The sequence below is a fragment of the Eupeodes corollae genome, chromosome 1 (genome assembly GCF_945859685.1).
Source record: "Eupeodes corollae chromosome 1, idEupCoro1.1, whole genome shotgun sequence".
Classification (NCBI taxonomy): Eukaryota; Metazoa; Arthropoda; class Insecta; order Diptera; family Syrphidae; genus Eupeodes; species Eupeodes corollae.
Genome location: NC_079147.1, coordinates 198,228,799 through 198,245,851, shown reverse-complemented (window position 1 = coordinate 198,245,851; position 17,053 = coordinate 198,228,799). Strand labels below are relative to the sequence as shown.

Sequence of the window (17,053 nt, the reverse complement as noted above, 5' to 3'; positions counted from 1 at the left end):
ATTAATATGTTGATAGAGTTTTGATATATTGGAGTCTTGAAAGCAAGCACATATTAGATTTCCAGTTTTCTACTTTTTCATCATTTTACAATGCTTTTCTTTGAAAAAAAAAAACAGACAAACAATTCTATTTTATGTACCAGGACGATCATACTCACAAAGCAGGTATAATTTGTGAGTATGTATATATGTATTTGTGGAAAAAATAAAATCTGGGATGTGACCTGGTACTATTTTATTAATTTTGGATCAACCCGAAATTGGTGCGAAACTATTTTCGTCACTAAACTTATTCCCAAATTAAACTCTAATTTCCGATCCAGCCGAAACTATATTTATTATAAAATTTAATTTCTATCCGGAACTACATATATTCTTATGAATAATTACATTTGGAGTCGACCCGATATGACGTATTCCGGGTCACTTTCCTGAACAAAATAGAACGACGCAGACATCAATACGACGAAATATGATATACATAAGACAGACCCAGAAAAACTATAACTTCTTCATCTGCATGATTGCATGATCGTCTGATACAAAAAACAAAATTTTCAGCATGATCGCCTGATATATAAAATAGAAAACGCCTGATGTATAAAATAGAAATCAGCATGCACAGGAAAATTACAAAACAAAATAGAGAAATATACGTTAATCCAATTGAATCAAATGGCAGCCTGAACAGTTTTTTAAGATTTGGGGATTTAGTAAAAGCACTTTTTAATTTAATTGGATTGAACCTTTGCAAAAATTTAATTATGCAATCTTCAAATTATTGTTAAAGTGGAGATCAAAATTACAAAAAGTGCTTTATATCGACTGCATAGTTATTGTCAGAATGTAGCAAAATATTTGCATACATATGTTCTATCTGGGCTGAAGAGGGTTTCAAGATGTCGGACATAATATAAGTTTTAATGTTTCTACTATTTTATCATACTGTGTTGCTCTAAAAAAACAAACAATTCTATTTTATGTACCAGGAGATCATGCGGCCGAAGAAGGTAGAAATATTGTTTTTGAATTTCTCTGATTGACAGTTGGTCTATGTGTGTGGTTATTCTTTTCTCTCTCTTTTTTCAACAACAATGCTCTTTTTTATATACTTTTGTTCTTTTCTACATTTATGTAATCGCGCTCTCCAATACTACTTTATGGCAGTGATACTTGCTTACTTGTGTATGCATGTATGTATTTGTTGGCGAGAGAGAAAACCGAAATAAATTCAGGGATGTTACCTAGTAGTTTCTCATGTTTTTATAATACTATTTTAATAATTTTGGGTCCAGCCGAAATCTTTGAAAAATCGGTGCGAAGCTATTTTCGTCATTAAACTTGGTCCCAAATTAAACTCTAATTTCGGGAAAACTTGAAATTGAATTTTCTTGTCGACCCGAAATAAATTCATAATGTTAATTTACCTTCGGGTCAACCCGGTATGACATTTTTAATACCATTCCCGGACTCATCCCTAAATACAGTAGAACAACGAACACAGAGAAAAATAAACTATACCTTCTTCATCTGCATGATCGCCTTATACATAAAATAGAATTTTTAGCATGATCGCGTGATATATAAAATAGAATTGGGAGTTTACAATAATTTTTCAATAAATTTTAAACATTTGAAGAAACAAAAAATAATTATCGTCCACAGAAAATGTGGTTTGATCTGCTGTTTCTATTGCCAATTTCCATTCCATTGGATTAGATATATATTTTTGATCTTCCTTTTTTTATTTTCGTTATTGTGATTCTCTTCTCTTCCAAATATATGTACACACAGACAACCACACATGATGTAAAGTGAGTATTTATTTATTTTGTTGTATTAGATAAGAGACATATGTATAGGTTGTGGATGAGGTAGTGATGGGCATTAGATTTATTCTTTTGAAAAGGAAGATGAAGTAAGGAGTATACCTACTTTTCTCGCATGGTCGCCTGGTCGCCTGGTATTTTATACATTTTTTCTTTGTTTCTTGAGGTTTCTGCAGAATCCAGACCAGGAAGAATAAACGCTGCTCACCTTTATGGTTTATTCAAAAACAAGTACTTTTTTGTTTAAATAAAACACTTACCATGTGTTATGAATTAACGCAAAAAGTTAAAACTTGAGTAAATAACACCAATATTTAAGCCCCTAAGAAACTATTGAAACTAATTTTTGTTGCATGTTTTTAGGTGAGTCAATATTTTCTTGTTCGATAAAGTTTCTGGAATAAGCTTAAATGTATACATCTTTAAATCAAATGTTGAAACAGTTATAAAAAAAATGCAAATCTTTGGCGGTAAGACTTCAGCTTTATGAGAAGATATTGAAGAAAAAAATAGGACGAAGTTTTTAAATAGTGCAAATTTTACCAAAATAATAGCTGGCATTAAATTATTGATCATGCGACTTATGGGGTTAGGTGAAGTCGTTTGTCTACTCAGATAAACCCGAAATGATTGACGACTTGGCAGAGAATATTCAGTGTTTTATTGCTAACATACGGCCCCAAAGTGGCCCCCTACTTCAAAAAGTAGTCAAATTTGAGACTATTGTTTAGAATTTATTCGAGGCAGTCGCGGCGGCCATTTTCCACAATTTTGTATGCATAATGTCAAGCCCTTATCTTAATTTAAAAAGGTAGATTCTTGGCCTTCACATTAAACTACATGAATTTGTTTTCTTATTGAAAACCACACGTCTAATAAATATACCTTTTGCATTTCCTTGTGGTTTTAAAGCTAATGAATCTTTCCCCTACATCAATATTTGTGAAATAAAAGTAAGCCCCTGGCTTCGAAAGCTCTTCAAAAACTCAATGTGTGGTTACCAAAATATGAACAAATATTGTGAATTTGTCATTAGAGGACGTATAGCAGTCATTGACTTCTTTCGTATTTTGTACATGATTCGCATACAACATTAAGGATATCAATCGTCCGAACTCTTTCAATTGATTTTGAAGTTATTTTTGTTTTCATTTGAAAAATGTCATCGTCATTTTTCTTGGGGGTGCGTCATCATTCCAATCTTCTTTTCTGTAAACTTCGTAACAATGAAATACAAATTTAATTTAAATATGTTAAAATTTGACTTGGCTTTTAAAATTGCTGTGATTTAAAATTCAACTTAATTTTTAAATTGCAGCAAAAATTTTGCAACCAATAAATACTCCAAGATTTTTCCAAAAGTAAATGAAAGACACTTTGCACTCTCATCCATTTAAACATCGAGCGTGACATGTCCACAAAACATTTTTATAGTCATTGAACGCATCAATCCAAACCTATTGATTAGACAGTCTCGTCATGCAATCGTTAAGCACGTTTTTTTAAGCCTAATGCATGCAGAATAAAATAATATAGTAGTTATAATGCGTTTGGCTTATTCGTATTTCTCCATACAGTTCACTACGGCGTATGCGTGATTGTTTTTTATTATTATTATTTATATCATAGTCGCGCGCGTCATTCACCTAATTTTGGTTCATTCACTTATGCACTTGGGTTCTTGATTTGTATAACGTATGAATGTGGTAAGTTATGTTCATTTTTCATTTTTAACCTTAACCTGCGTGTTAAATTACATAAGATCATCACAAATGAAATCATAGTTTTTTTTCATGGGCAATAACACAGTTTTTTTTTGTAAATATAATTCTATAAAAAAACAGAACACCTAAGAATAATAATAATATTAATTAAATCTAATTTTTGGTTTTGGTAATAAGCTTATCGAATGGAACATGCAACATGAACTCATTCATTGCATTCAAGGCAAGAGGTTCCCAATATGATCGAGTTTCGGGAATAATGACTTTGTAAATTTCACGCCAGTATTGGTTGATGAAGTCCAAGACAATAGCATCTGCAAGGAAACACAAGAATATGTTAAAGTAAGTTTGATGAACAAGAAATCAAACAACAAAAACTTACTCAAAGTTGGATCTGGGAACAATCCATCGGCATAGATTTTCATATCTTCAATATCAACATCCATGTCGAATTTAACAAGTCTCAAAAATCGTTTGCCATTTTTAGTTTCGAATTTACCATCCATAAGCTGAGTGAAATTAACACCAGCTAGAAAATGTTCAAAAGTTCATATAATAACTTTGTTTATTTGTTTTTTTTTTTTCATAACTTACACATTGTGACATTGAAATATCCCTTGGGGTTCATTTTAACTTCATTGATTTTCATATCAGCCTTATAATTTCCTTCGACATATAGACGTGGTGTGAATGTATCAACTTCCATATGGGTACCTTCTTCATTAAGAGTGAAACGAACATCTTTGACTTCTGAACGACTTACTCCATAAATTTTAGCATCTTTCAGTGCAACTCGTCCCGAAAGAACTCCATTCGAATAATCATATTTGGTATTTTTCAATGCAAAGGGATCAATTGGTGGAATGTTAAGTTCTTTGTTTCCATGCTAATCAAGAGATATTAAAAAGAAATCATTAGTTTTTGTTTGAAAATTCAAAAAAGTGAATTTATGGAAATTACGTGTAATTTTGGAAGCATTTCTTGGAAAACATTTTTAAGGCATTCATTTAGTTTGTCTTCATCAGCACTGCAGGTTGGTATGCCACTAGCTGTAAAATAAGGTGAAAAAATAAAAATAAATACAAGAAGTACAGCGGTCAAATATATAAAAGATATAAAAAATATGTTTAGATCAATGGTTTACTAACATATTAAGAGATATAATCCTTCCCTAGAAATATCAACAACATTGCAGTTCCTGAAGCCGCTAAAGATCTTTCTTTCCATAATTTTGAAAACATTTTTGTAAACATATTTTTTCACAGTTAAGTAGCTATTAAGGCCATATTCATCACTGACACAAAGTCAAAACAGACAAAGCAATGCTGTAGGGAGTTTTGTTTACTCAGCGAATTACAACAGGTTTACACTTCGTTAGGTCCCTGGGCACTGTGGCATTGACCGAAATGAAAAGGCAGACAAATTGACCAAAAATAGATCAATTTTTAATACGAGTCATATAGTATCAATGATATACAAGCCACTGGAGTAAGGAAATTAAATTATCTACCAAAGATGTGAAAACAATCAAACGTAGGAAGATACCTTCTACTTATTGGGATTATCATTCACCGAAATGAGGCTTATTGACGAAGCCACTGAAGTGAAAATGTGCCCCATCACTGAAGATGAGTTTCTTTGAAAATCGATCATCCACTATTTCTTGGTACCATTCCCAAAATTGACTACGACTTTTGAAATGGTCAATGGGCTTTATTTCTTGAGTTAATTTCACCTTCTAATTGTGTAAATGTTAGACTTTTTGCATAATGTTCGTCAACCGCAGCATGAGAGGTGAAATTGTTGGGCACAACGACGAGTTGATGTGGACGGCTCTTCCGCCAAGAGAAGCAATATTTTCTACCCACATTTGGATGATTTAATTGAACGAAAAAATCACGAAGTGCACGATATGCATTTTTATCTAAAGGCTAATTTTCAAAATAAGCCTGAACAACTTTAACGCATTGCTTCATTGCGTTTCTTTCCATGGTTCAAATGGAGTTAGTCTGATATTAAGAAATATCAAATGAAATGCAGAAAAAAAACTTGACGTTTAGGTGTGGTTTACATTCGATCGGTCCCTACAATAAACCCACCCTTTAATATCATTTAAGCATGTTGTTGAATGTTTACATCAGCTCATGATGATTTGACAAAACATGCTTAGTAAATGACAAACAATTTGACAGCTTCACAATATGGCCGCTTCCAATTTATTTTCAAAAAATGACAGTTCTAATGTCTTAAGGTATAGTTCTGTCGAATTGTTCAAAACTTAAATGAAATTGGATCAAACAAAAGGTATTGGGAATTAAAAGAAATAAACCTCAAGTTGCGTTTTTAGCAATGCACAAAGTCACAACTTAAATTGGGATCAAATTTAATAGAAATTATAAAAATCTGATTGAACTGTAAAATGACTTTCGAAAAGTATGTTATTATATTGCAACGAAATTATTGTCTAATAAAATTATAAGTAAAAAAACTTAATTTAATTGCCAGCAATTAAAATTTTACTAAACCTAAATAGTAAGGGTGTGCTTTAGCAATAAAAAATCAATGTTTTCAATTTTATTGGCACGTGTACTAATTTTTTAAGACTTTGTAGTAGAAAACATGAAAATGTTAGCGACAATTAATTAATTAAAATTGACTGTTTCTGAGTTATATTTTATGAGTGTAGAAAACCTGTTTCACATAAAACAAAACTTATAAAATAATCTAACGATAAGTAAATGTTGTTGATCAATCTTACAAATCATTGTGTTCAATCTGAAGGGCAATGTAATTTTAATCTGTCATTATTTTATACGATGGTTGGTATCTTTAATAATACTAATTGAAACAATTTTGAATGAACATAAAACAACTCTTCTAATAATAAATATAGTAATAAACGCTTTAACATTGGACATAAAACAACTCTTATATAATAAATATAGTAATAAATACTTTAACATTTAACTTATGAAGATGACAATGAAAAATCTAGTATCAAGATAATATATTGAATGAATGATCGTTCAACCGTTCATTCTTTTATTACATGCTATTGGTTATTTCAACTGACCTGTAATTATAAATTTATTAAGAAAAACTGAACAAAGTCTCAAATCTAATAGGAAAAAAATACAAATATTTTTAATTTCTCAATTAAAAGAAAAAAATAATAATAATAATAAATAGGCGCGTGGCGTCAAGCTTTGAAATACAACGAAACAAATATAAGACAACGACGAGGCACGTCAACAACTTTAGAAGACAATAATTTGCATAATTTTTATGCTAATTTATTCTGACAGCAAATTGGCAACTCTTGGTTTCGTTGGTGCAAATCATTATTGAATCTTAAATAAATGTGGGGACATCATTGGAATTTAAATTAGGGATTATATGATATGGTATGGTGCTATCATCTTAGAAGTCATCGCCTCTAGATAACATAAACACAAATTTCATATTTTTGTGTTTATTTATTTTACGAATTGATTTGAAGATCTGCTGATTACAAAACTACCAAACAAAATAATAAAGATACAAAGATAAATATATGTATATATTTACAACAGCTAGATTAATGTTAACATTTTAATTAATTAAATAATCAATTTCGTATTTAAAGACTTATTTCCTTAAAACAATCTCTATTCCTGCTAAGGTTAATTTTATTATAAACCGTATGAAACAGATTTAGAAAACGTATTTTTGGTTTATTTAGACCATAATTGGTTCCATGAAGTGAAGCATAAAATAAATTAGTTTTGTTGCTCAGAATCATAGATGGAACAAGAGTGGCATTAGTGGTTATCACAAATATCCTTTACGAACAAAATGCATTGGACTTGCCTACGACATTAAAACGTTTTTAAATTAGTTAGTGAACATTTTGATTCATAATCTGGCAATGACTCAACCCAATTAAGTTTATGTAATGCATAAATTGTAAACCTTTTTTGAACTCTTTCAATCCTCAGAATATTAAATTTGTAAAAAGTATTCTAAATCCGGAAAAATTTTAGAGACACATAAATAAAGTATAGGAATCCTTAAAGTCTTTCGAGTTTCGTTTCAAAAACCTAATAGGAAATTTATAAAAAAAAACTTAATCAATATGTGATTGTCAAGCTTTGAGTAAAAAATTACGTCAAGATCATTTATTTAATTAACCTTAAGAAGATTAACTTCATGAAACTTTATATACAAAATCAATGGAAAACTAAGATATAAATACCAAGTGAAGATGTTGCTGTAACTACTTTAACATCACCAGCATACATCAAAAAGTTACAATATTTAAAAATACAAGCTAAATCACTTGTAAGGGTTATACAAAAAAGTGGACACAAATGACTGCCCTGTGGAAGACCCGACACCACATCTATACAATTTGAAACAATTAGCATTCTATTTAACAGCTTGTTTCCTGTAGTATAGTATAGCCCTAACCATTCTAAAAAAAAAAACATCAAATCCAAACATATGTAAGGCATAAATTGGTTCACCGCTCTTCACTTGATTAATACAATAATTTGCAAAGACTTTAATCAGTACAATTAGATCTAAATTTAACAAAACCATTTTGTTCTTAAGGTAGCGAATTCTTAGGAGCGAAATAAAGTCATTGCGGGACCATTTTTCAAAAAGTTTTGGTATAGCTGAAAGTTTTAAAATTGGTCTATAGTTCTTATACATTGGACTTATACAAGATATTTTCCATTCACTAAAAAAAAACACAAGTTTTTAAAGATTTATTAAAAATAAGGATCAAAGGTATCAAAATATTCCAGTTATGCGTCGGAAGGGATGGATTACAAACTTTGATCATCTCTAGAATATCTTCGATACCAGAAGGTTCGATTGGAAATCAAATGTTGGCTGTAGGTCTGCTAGGAATGTCTTCCTTAGGGACAACTTCGAGCTTCGCACCTGGCCAAACTTCACCTAACCGGCTGACAGAGAGTTTGTATAAGGCACAAGACCTCTGGTCGCCACAAACCATGAATTTGACATGACCCTGATACCAACCCCTATCGCTTATGGAAAAAAGTGGTCCTGCAAGCATTCTCAAAATGCTTATAAAGCCACCCGAGAGCTTAACCTTGACCAGCTGTCAACGATCAGCCGATATTGTTACATCATCATCGCTCCTGTCAATGACCGCAACCACTTGCTTGTTTCTTGATGGAATTGGGGGAGTGCTGGTCATTTGCAAGGAGGCCATGTTGGTGTCGGTATGGCCCCCTCAAGAGACCTTCCAAGTTTAGACTTAGAGTCTTTATTGTTCCTTGTTGCAAAAAGAACGCTGTTAGCCCATTCGACGCGAGCAGTTTGCTTCGGTGTCCTTTTAGCTCCCAATGATGCACCAGAGGCCTTTAGGATTTTGGCAGCTTGCCGCCTTTGTCTATATAGGCTTTTTAAGAGTTTTCGCTTTCCATTTCTTGATGTACTCTCATTAGAAGTGGTAGGGCCATTATTCACCTAACTTCCTACTCGCTTTCCTACCAACAGCAGAGGAGGGTCAATGCATTGTCACTACTCCCTTTTCTGTGTTGGCCACAGAAGATATGGCAACAGGCTTTGACGTCAAACTGATGCCCAGTCCTGAAGAGATACCGGTCTCATCATTCTTTTAATTTTTGTTTTTGTTCATCTTTGGTTCCACTAGTTGCAAAAAAAAGGTCTGTCTATACAGAGGTTCGCATATACAGATAAGGTTAGTTAATTCGGAGTCACCGGATACTCCGTTAGAGACTGGGCTATTTTTGAATTGGGCCCTCAGCCAGGCTGATCATCAGCACGGGTCGTATAACACCTTAGATCCAGCCCAATGAAGATAAGAGGTGGTTGGAGAGGAAGAGATACGGTGAGAAGTCAGTTGATGTTAAGAACATCATTCTGATATGTGAGGAAAAGATTATGATTCGGTAACAGCAATTCAGCTAGGTTACCTAGAGCGAGAAGGAGCATCGGAGAGAGGAGCGCTATCTAGCTTTGTCGCCATTACAAACGTGGGAGGTGGGATGGGAGTTGGTGACATAAACGTTGGTTTGTATGCCTTGTTTATGTGAGAAAGCGTGATGATTCTGGGAAGATAGAGTAGGGTACAGAGAAGATTGATGAAAAGATGAAAACATTTTTTTAGAATTCTAAAATACCTAGAAAGATTTTAAATTATTTCTTACATTTCTTTCGGTATTGATAATATAATTGTCCATACAAGAACTTGTTGAGAAAAAAAAATTCTTTCCTCAACTTACAATATATTTTAAGTTTAAAAGCCTAATTTTTAGCATTCTGCACATTTTAAATTCGTTTGTTAATCCTTGGAAGCTTAAACGATTTCTCTCTCGTTAATGTAGGAACAAATAGTTAAATGCTTTAATAAAAATTAACTTCAAACTTGCAAAACATATCCTCTAGAGACTTGGCTTCCAATAAATCAAAAATTATTTAGTGCAGAATTTTCATGATTTACACAAACACAAAGTTGCTCAATATCATCTGCATCATTCCCTTAATTATATACTATTGAAAGTTGTTCGTATGTCAACCAAAACCCATTGTGAGAACTAATGTAGCCTTACCTTAGTGTCGGTACTTTATAACATTTCTTTTATACAAAAGTATAATTATATTTTTAAATTTGTTTTAACTAAACGAACAAAACATTGGAGAAATATATTTGAATAAATGTATATGCATTGAATTTAATGCTTGAGAATTATAAATTCAAATTATCATCGATGAATTTTAAAATTTTCAATGATTGAATATTTAATTATTTTAATCTGAATGCACAACATACCATTAGTTGCGGGGCATTGTATGCATTTACATTTTGCAATTTGATTTTGATGCAATATTAAATAAATTGATGGTAATTTAATGGTGAATTTTAATTTTACTGTGCCAATTTTGTTTGTGTTTATAATCGTTATTTCTTTGTGTGTCTAATGTGATAATCGTACTAAAGTTAATATAGGAATAACATTAATACATAGCAGGTATAATATCTGCAAAAAAAACATTACTAGCACAAGGTTGTGGAATATAACATATAATAAAAAAAAAAACAATAATAATAATTGATTGCAATTCTTATAATAAATTAATATCATATGCACTGATGTAATAAGTGGGGCATGTTATCTGTTGAAACATTATAAATAGAAATTAGAAAAAAACGTCTGCATTCTTTAGTATACGTTACTTCAAATTTGGTTTCATAGTTAAAGTCGCTTGGCCATTTGCACAATCGTTAACTCTTGGTTTAACTGAGGTTTAAGTACACTTATATATTTTAATTTTTATTTTTATTTTTGCCGGGTAGGAACATAAAAGAGTCTAGGATTGCGTGCATTAGGTTTGTGTTATACTCGTAAGATAAAGAGCTGTACAGGAAAGTGCAATCCATGGAAACAGAAAGGAGCCGATGAATAAAGAGAATGTTTAAAATGTTCTTACGTTATTCCAACAAGTTTAAGTTAAGATGTTTCAGACGGGCAACATAGCGAGGAACAATAAGAGAATTGCCGAAGGCTAAACCACAAAGATCGAAGTAAAGAAAACGAAGTGGATTCTTGATTCTGGAAACATGGAAAAATTCAAAAACTTAATTTTATTTCAACAAAATGCCTTTTGACCCTTACAAGATGGTTTATTGCAAGAATGAACAATAGGGGGCCTATGTGGCAGCGTTGGGGAACAGCAGAACAGAAATAGCTTTAAAAGGGTATAATGTGATAGATCTAAACGCTGTATTATCGGTTTTTGAGGTAAGAGGAAATCCATTTTATAGTTTGAATAGTATAAGACTATGGCATATTTTGTCAAATGCCTTACTGCAATCTGTTGAAATAACATGACTTCATAACTTTGTTTTTTAGATAGACAGGATGAAAATTTATCCTAGTTAGTGGTTGTAGACCCATGAGAAAGCATGGAAATGGGCCTATAATTTCCATTCCATTTTGTGTCCTGGGATTATGAATGAGGATTTCCAAATCTGAGGAAATTTACCTTAGGAAAGTGTGAGAGAACATTTTTTTTTTAATGGCAGGCAGACCTTTGGGACCAGGAATAAATTCGTCATAAATTTCATTTAATTTAATTTGAAACAGAGTAAGGGCCACAATACGAGGGAATAATGAACTTAGAAAAAATTGTTGTAAATAACTAAAGTAGGACGAATAAGGAACAAAAGAGTCTTCAGTAAAAGATTGTTTGAAGCTTCATTATTGAATTAAATAATCCTTGGGTACAAATAAGATTTTTCTCTTATAGGTAAAGGTTAAGTATTCTCAATTAATTTTGCTTGCGATTCCAGTAGATAGGAGCCATAAACTACGATTAAACCCCACTTAACTAAACGAAATCGAAAAATTAAATAAAATAATAAAATAGGCAATTGCTGGAAAAAGAGGTCGAAATTGGGTCGCTCGGAATTCATTCGAACCAGTCGCATCGCCTACCACTTGCCTGAAATCGTTTTTACAACTTAATAGCAAACCCTTATCATAAACTATATGCATTTTATTTCTTCTTGTAAGAAAGAAAACGTCTAAGAAACCCTTAAATTAACCATGAATATATAACTGGTAGGTATTACTGATGATCAAAGGTTTTTACTTTGTTTTTACAAAGCCTTGAAAAACTTTGTTTAAAATTCTAGTAAGCAAATAATAAAAATTTAATCAACATGTCTTAGTTATTAACATAAATTAGTGAAAATCAACTATCAATAGTATTGTTTCAATCATCAAAAATTACATCACCTGCTATTAAAAGTTTTATTATTAGAATTCAAGATCATTTTCAAGAGTGTCAATAATGTGTGGTGAAGTAAGATGACTTGTGTTGAACAACTTTGAACTCAAAAACGAAAACAGAAGACTGTCAAAGAAAAAGAACATGATTGTATCTATTTTATCACAAGGTCAGATCGGATCAGTTGTAGGTATAATCAAGAAAAATAACTTGTTCTGTTATTAACAAAATTAAATACAAAAAAAAACTATTAACTGTGGCCTGCTTTTGTTCTTTTACATGCGTATTTATGTAGGTACAGGTTAAAAGCGAAGGTTACTTCATTACTTTTTTTTCTTAATCACATTGCATTTTAATATGAATAATGTATCATTTTATTGATCAGCTTTTATGAATGAATTTATTTTGTTTGTTTATATTATTTTCAACAAAAAAAATGGTTAAGAAAAATAATTCTATTTGATTTGTAAGTGAATAATAATAGTAATAGTCTCAGTTTGTTCTCCAAACTTTAAGACTTACAATTTTTGTTCTTCGAAGAAATTTACAAATCGTCTTATAATATAATTCTTGTTATGAAAAGCTTGCACCTCCAGTCAACCACATGTATGGTCTTAACTCGTTCATGGGAATAATTGAGAGTTGAAAGTGACTAGACTTTTATTCGATATAATGTAGTGTAAGAGTCAGTTATTTTTTTTCAATAATGATAGCAACAAAGTAAGCAACCTGATTTTATTAGCTTATCACGGGATTAATTGAACTGGTGCGGTGTTTTGTTTAATGTTTCCACTCCAAGTGTGTTAAATTTCACCACATGTAAAATTATTCAAGGTAAATCGTCTTTTTGATTAATTAATGCTTCAAGATTTAACCAACATTATTTTATGTCTAGAGCTAAGCCTGGTTCAACTCACTAATAAATAAATGGATATTTTGGTAAAATATTTTGGTTATTTACTATCATTATCCACGCATTTTGATTTTTTTGGAAGTTGTTTTTTATTACAAAAAAATATATTTTTAAATATAAATGTAATTTAATTCGTTTTTGTAAATATTTTTGTAGCCTTTTTTCTTCATTATCAAATCTTTCCATATTAAGTTTACATATTATATATCTTTGCCATCTTTACTTACACTGATTAAATGCGTACATAGGCAAACATTCAATAAAATTCATATAAAAAATCCAATAAATAATATACAAAATATGTGTACGCCCAGTATGTCACTGTAAGCTAGAAAACACTCATTTATGTATATTGTTTGGTAAGCCTTAAAATCAATTGTTCTCATCGTATGTTATTGTAATTGGTCCGATTTGTCGAATTACAATTGTTGTCATTTCTTGATGTTTAAAGGTCCATAGAATCTAAATCAAAGATCTTAAGAGAGATTTCTGTGTGCGTGTGTACATACATACTAAGACTAGAATTATTTTGTAACAAAATTCAAATAACGGTTTTTTTGTATAAAATATACACATTAATAAAAATATTTATCACCTTGATTACTTTACGATAAAAAAAGGTTTGACCTCCCTCTATGCAATGGAGAATAAAGTTTTAAAGTTGTTGAAAAATTTAAAGAAAAATCTAATCGACAGTTTTCTTAAAAAAAATAAAAACCTGAACAAAGCAATATTAAAAGTTGGTAAAAATTGGTTATCGGACCTAGTGACTTACAACTCTCAACAATTCCCGTGTGCGAGTAATGTTGCGAGGGATAGAGGAGATCTTCTTTTTTAAACCGAATTCGAACGGCTAATTTGTGAAAGTACTGATAAGAATTGGCGGATTTGTCAATGCCTCGCAAGAGCCAGTCACCATGAAAAAAACTTAAGATGGCACAGAAAGGGATTGAACTCTAGACCTGTGGTATTACAGTCCTTCGTACTTACCATCATGCCACGTGTACTACTAAAGATAATGAAAAAATGCAATCTGTATTTTTTAATATAAGAAATAAACAACAAAAACAAAAATTCTTCTGAAATTAGTAAACAAAATTTGTTCGACTAATAATCTCGTTAACAAAAAGAGATTTTGAACCCAAAGTTTTTTTTATCGTATGAAAAAACTTTTCAAAAATTAAAAAAAAAAAACAACAAAGGGTTTTCAATTTAACTTGACTTTTTATATTATTAATAACATTTTGTTAAAGTTTACGAGAAATTGGCAGACGGAATGGGAAGTTATTAGTGTGGGTCGCATGCCAGGCTCTATTTAAGTATTTTTAATTATTTTTATATAGGTTAATATTTTGAAATCTATAAAATATCAAGATTTCTTTACTTTGTCTTGAAGAAATAAGATAATTCTTCTGCTAAAAGATTTCAGTCTGAAAACGAAACCAAAAATTATTAACAAAAACTGATATCAGTTAAATCTACAATGGTTCTAAAGACTAATCAGTATATTGCCATACTAAAACTAGCTCAAGTTTAAATGTTATAAATAAAACTACGTATTTAAGATTCTAGAATTTGAATTCACATAAAATAGGCCTTAAGCCAAAGCTGCTAGTTCTTGCTTCTTCAGAAGGAATGTTTTTCTTTTATTTGATTCAAAAGACTGATTAGAAAACTAAAAGATGTTTTAAGTTCACAGAATTGAAGAAAATACAGGACCTACTGGGTTTACAAAACCAAAACAAATTTCAAAAAGTCTAACATACTACATTCATATTTTATTGATCATATTCTTAAATAAGGAAAGATTATTTCAAAATAATCTCTAAAAAAGATATTGATTTCCAAAGAGAAGCCAGCTTTTAACACATAAAAAACATTAATTTTGTATTCCCTGATCGCGTAATCAGCGATCGGAGTAGTTTTTTTTAATGAATATTTCCAAAAAATCTTGACTTTTGACAAACTAAAAACGGATTCAAAAAAGTATAGCAACACTCACGCAAGACGAATTCATCTCCCTCTGATGATTTCTCGTCTGTTTCGGGAACACTTGCACCATAAGCTACAGCACAAAAAAGTGCAACTTGTAAAATGAATAATTTCATATTTTTTTATTAAAATTTAGTCTAAGTCTTTATGAGAAAAAAAGCAAACTTTTGCTTTAAAATCACAACCAAAAAAACTATAAACAAAATATATTAAGCAGTGTTTATGATACACTCACGACAACTTGCGTATTTCACTGCACAAAGATCAGAGAGTATCTAAAAGATACTTTAACCGAAGACCTTGTATATATTGGATTTTTATCAGAAAATTTTGTTGTATTATTTCTTCTCCCATTCACCGCCGTCATCGAATTAATTACATACAAATAAAAACATATCTATCTACATAAACAAAATATAAAAAAGTTGAATTACAACGAGTAAAACAAATCAAAAACTTGAAGACCTCTCCCTCCACTTTGGATATAAGTTAGTTTCTTTTTGCAACAGCAATCATGTGTTTATAGTGATGTTTTTTTTTTAATTCTGTTGTTGTTTAATATTTGCAAAAAAGTTAAATCATGATAGGTGAATAGTTTTGTGACTGCATAAATGAATGACAGAGATTTTTTGATAGATTTGTATTTGATATTTATGATATCTATCTAGGTACATATGTACACACAATCTGCATACAAGTACGAGTGATTAACTAAATTATTATTCTTTTTTCTTAAAACAAAAAGAAAAGAAAATTAACTTTTATTGCTTGTTAATTGTATCTATTTATTGCCAAAGATACAATTGTTTTAACTTAAAAATTTAATATTCTATTCAAAGTTTTTCAACTTTGTTTTTTTTTTATATAGGTTATGTGCCTATACCTAAGTAGCTTGCGTGTTCAATAGGTCAATCAAATTACCATTAATCATTGACTAATTACTAGAATTCTTATTAAAAGTACTAAATACTTAGCCATCGCAAAATATTTAATGACGGTATTTTAAGCCCATGAGATCTGGGGCGCTTAGAAAAATAATTGTCAAATCCATCAAATGACCTTTATCAATACATACTTATAAAACGTATTGCACAGTTTACAAAGTTTACACTATGAGAGATAAGAACTATGAGAGTTCGAATTGGTTCCGTGTAGTCCTTTATATGGAAGTTGAAATAGTAACACTCTCTTGAGGTGGCACACTATCGGCAATAAGATTGTTAAGATAATCTAAGTGTGTTTTTGCTTTGTAGTAAATATAATTTTCAGCAAAAAGGACGAGCAAGGACGAGCTCCTAAGCATTTTGTATGGCCTACATTTTGTCAAATGCCATTTTGAACCAATTCAATTTTTGTTCATACACCAAAAACAAGTACAACCAGGAGGCTAAAATCGATCAAATTGTTCTACATCGGACGTACAGCGCAGCGTGGTGCGACAATTAAGAAGATCATGGAGACGTACTAGATCGAAATGAGCAAAAAGACATATCAGTTTTGCAATATTCAAATTTTGAAATGGCGTTCCATCAATCCATATCGTAAGTACTTCAATTTTATTATTTCTTTTAACTTTTCCTTTTCATTCATTTATTAGAGCAAGACAGTGCCACAGTTAGAGAAGAATCCACGTGCCCGGTGAAAACGAATTCTATGGAAGGAAACTTTCATACCTTTGATACAACAACAAATTTTACAGGATGAACTTGATGCGCGACTAAATTAGCGCTATAAAGCGCCGTTTTTGTAGAATAAAACTCATTTGACTTATATAATAGATAACAAAAAATGTAAAAAGATAATATTATGACGAATTTATATTGACA

At 30.9% G+C, this 17,053-nt stretch overlaps 1 protein-coding gene across 1 annotated transcript; it reads right to left on the bottom strand.

Annotated features, from left to right (window-relative positions):
• Window positions 1-3,418: 3,418 nt before the first annotated feature.
• On the bottom strand, window positions 3,419-15,489 carry LOC129938767 (uncharacterized). Its single transcript, XM_056046505.1, has 5 exons — window positions 15,238-15,489; window positions 4,514-4,602; window positions 4,148-4,439; window positions 3,936-4,082; window positions 3,419-3,867 (listed from the first exon to the last, which is right to left on the bottom strand). Exons 1-5 carry the CDS (start codon window positions 15,341-15,343, stop codon window positions 3,707-3,709), a joined length of 795 nt encoding a protein of 264 aa, XP_055902480.1. The 5' UTR covers window positions 15,344-15,489; the 3' UTR covers window positions 3,419-3,706.
• Window positions 15,490-17,053: the final 1,564 nt, after the last annotated feature.

Coding starts and splice junctions, on each gene's coding strand:
- LOC129938767 (XM_056046505.1), bottom strand. CDS start 15,343: ATGAAATTATTCATTTTACAAGTTGCACTTTTTTGTGCTGTAGCTTAT. Junction 4,440..4,513: donor AAATGCTTCCAAAATTACAC/GTAATTTCCATA, acceptor TCTCTTGATTAG/CATGGAAACAAAGAACTTAA. Junction 4,083..4,147: donor ATATTTCAATGTCACAATGT/GTAAGTTATGAA, acceptor AACATTTTCTAG/CTGGTGTTAATTTCACTCAG.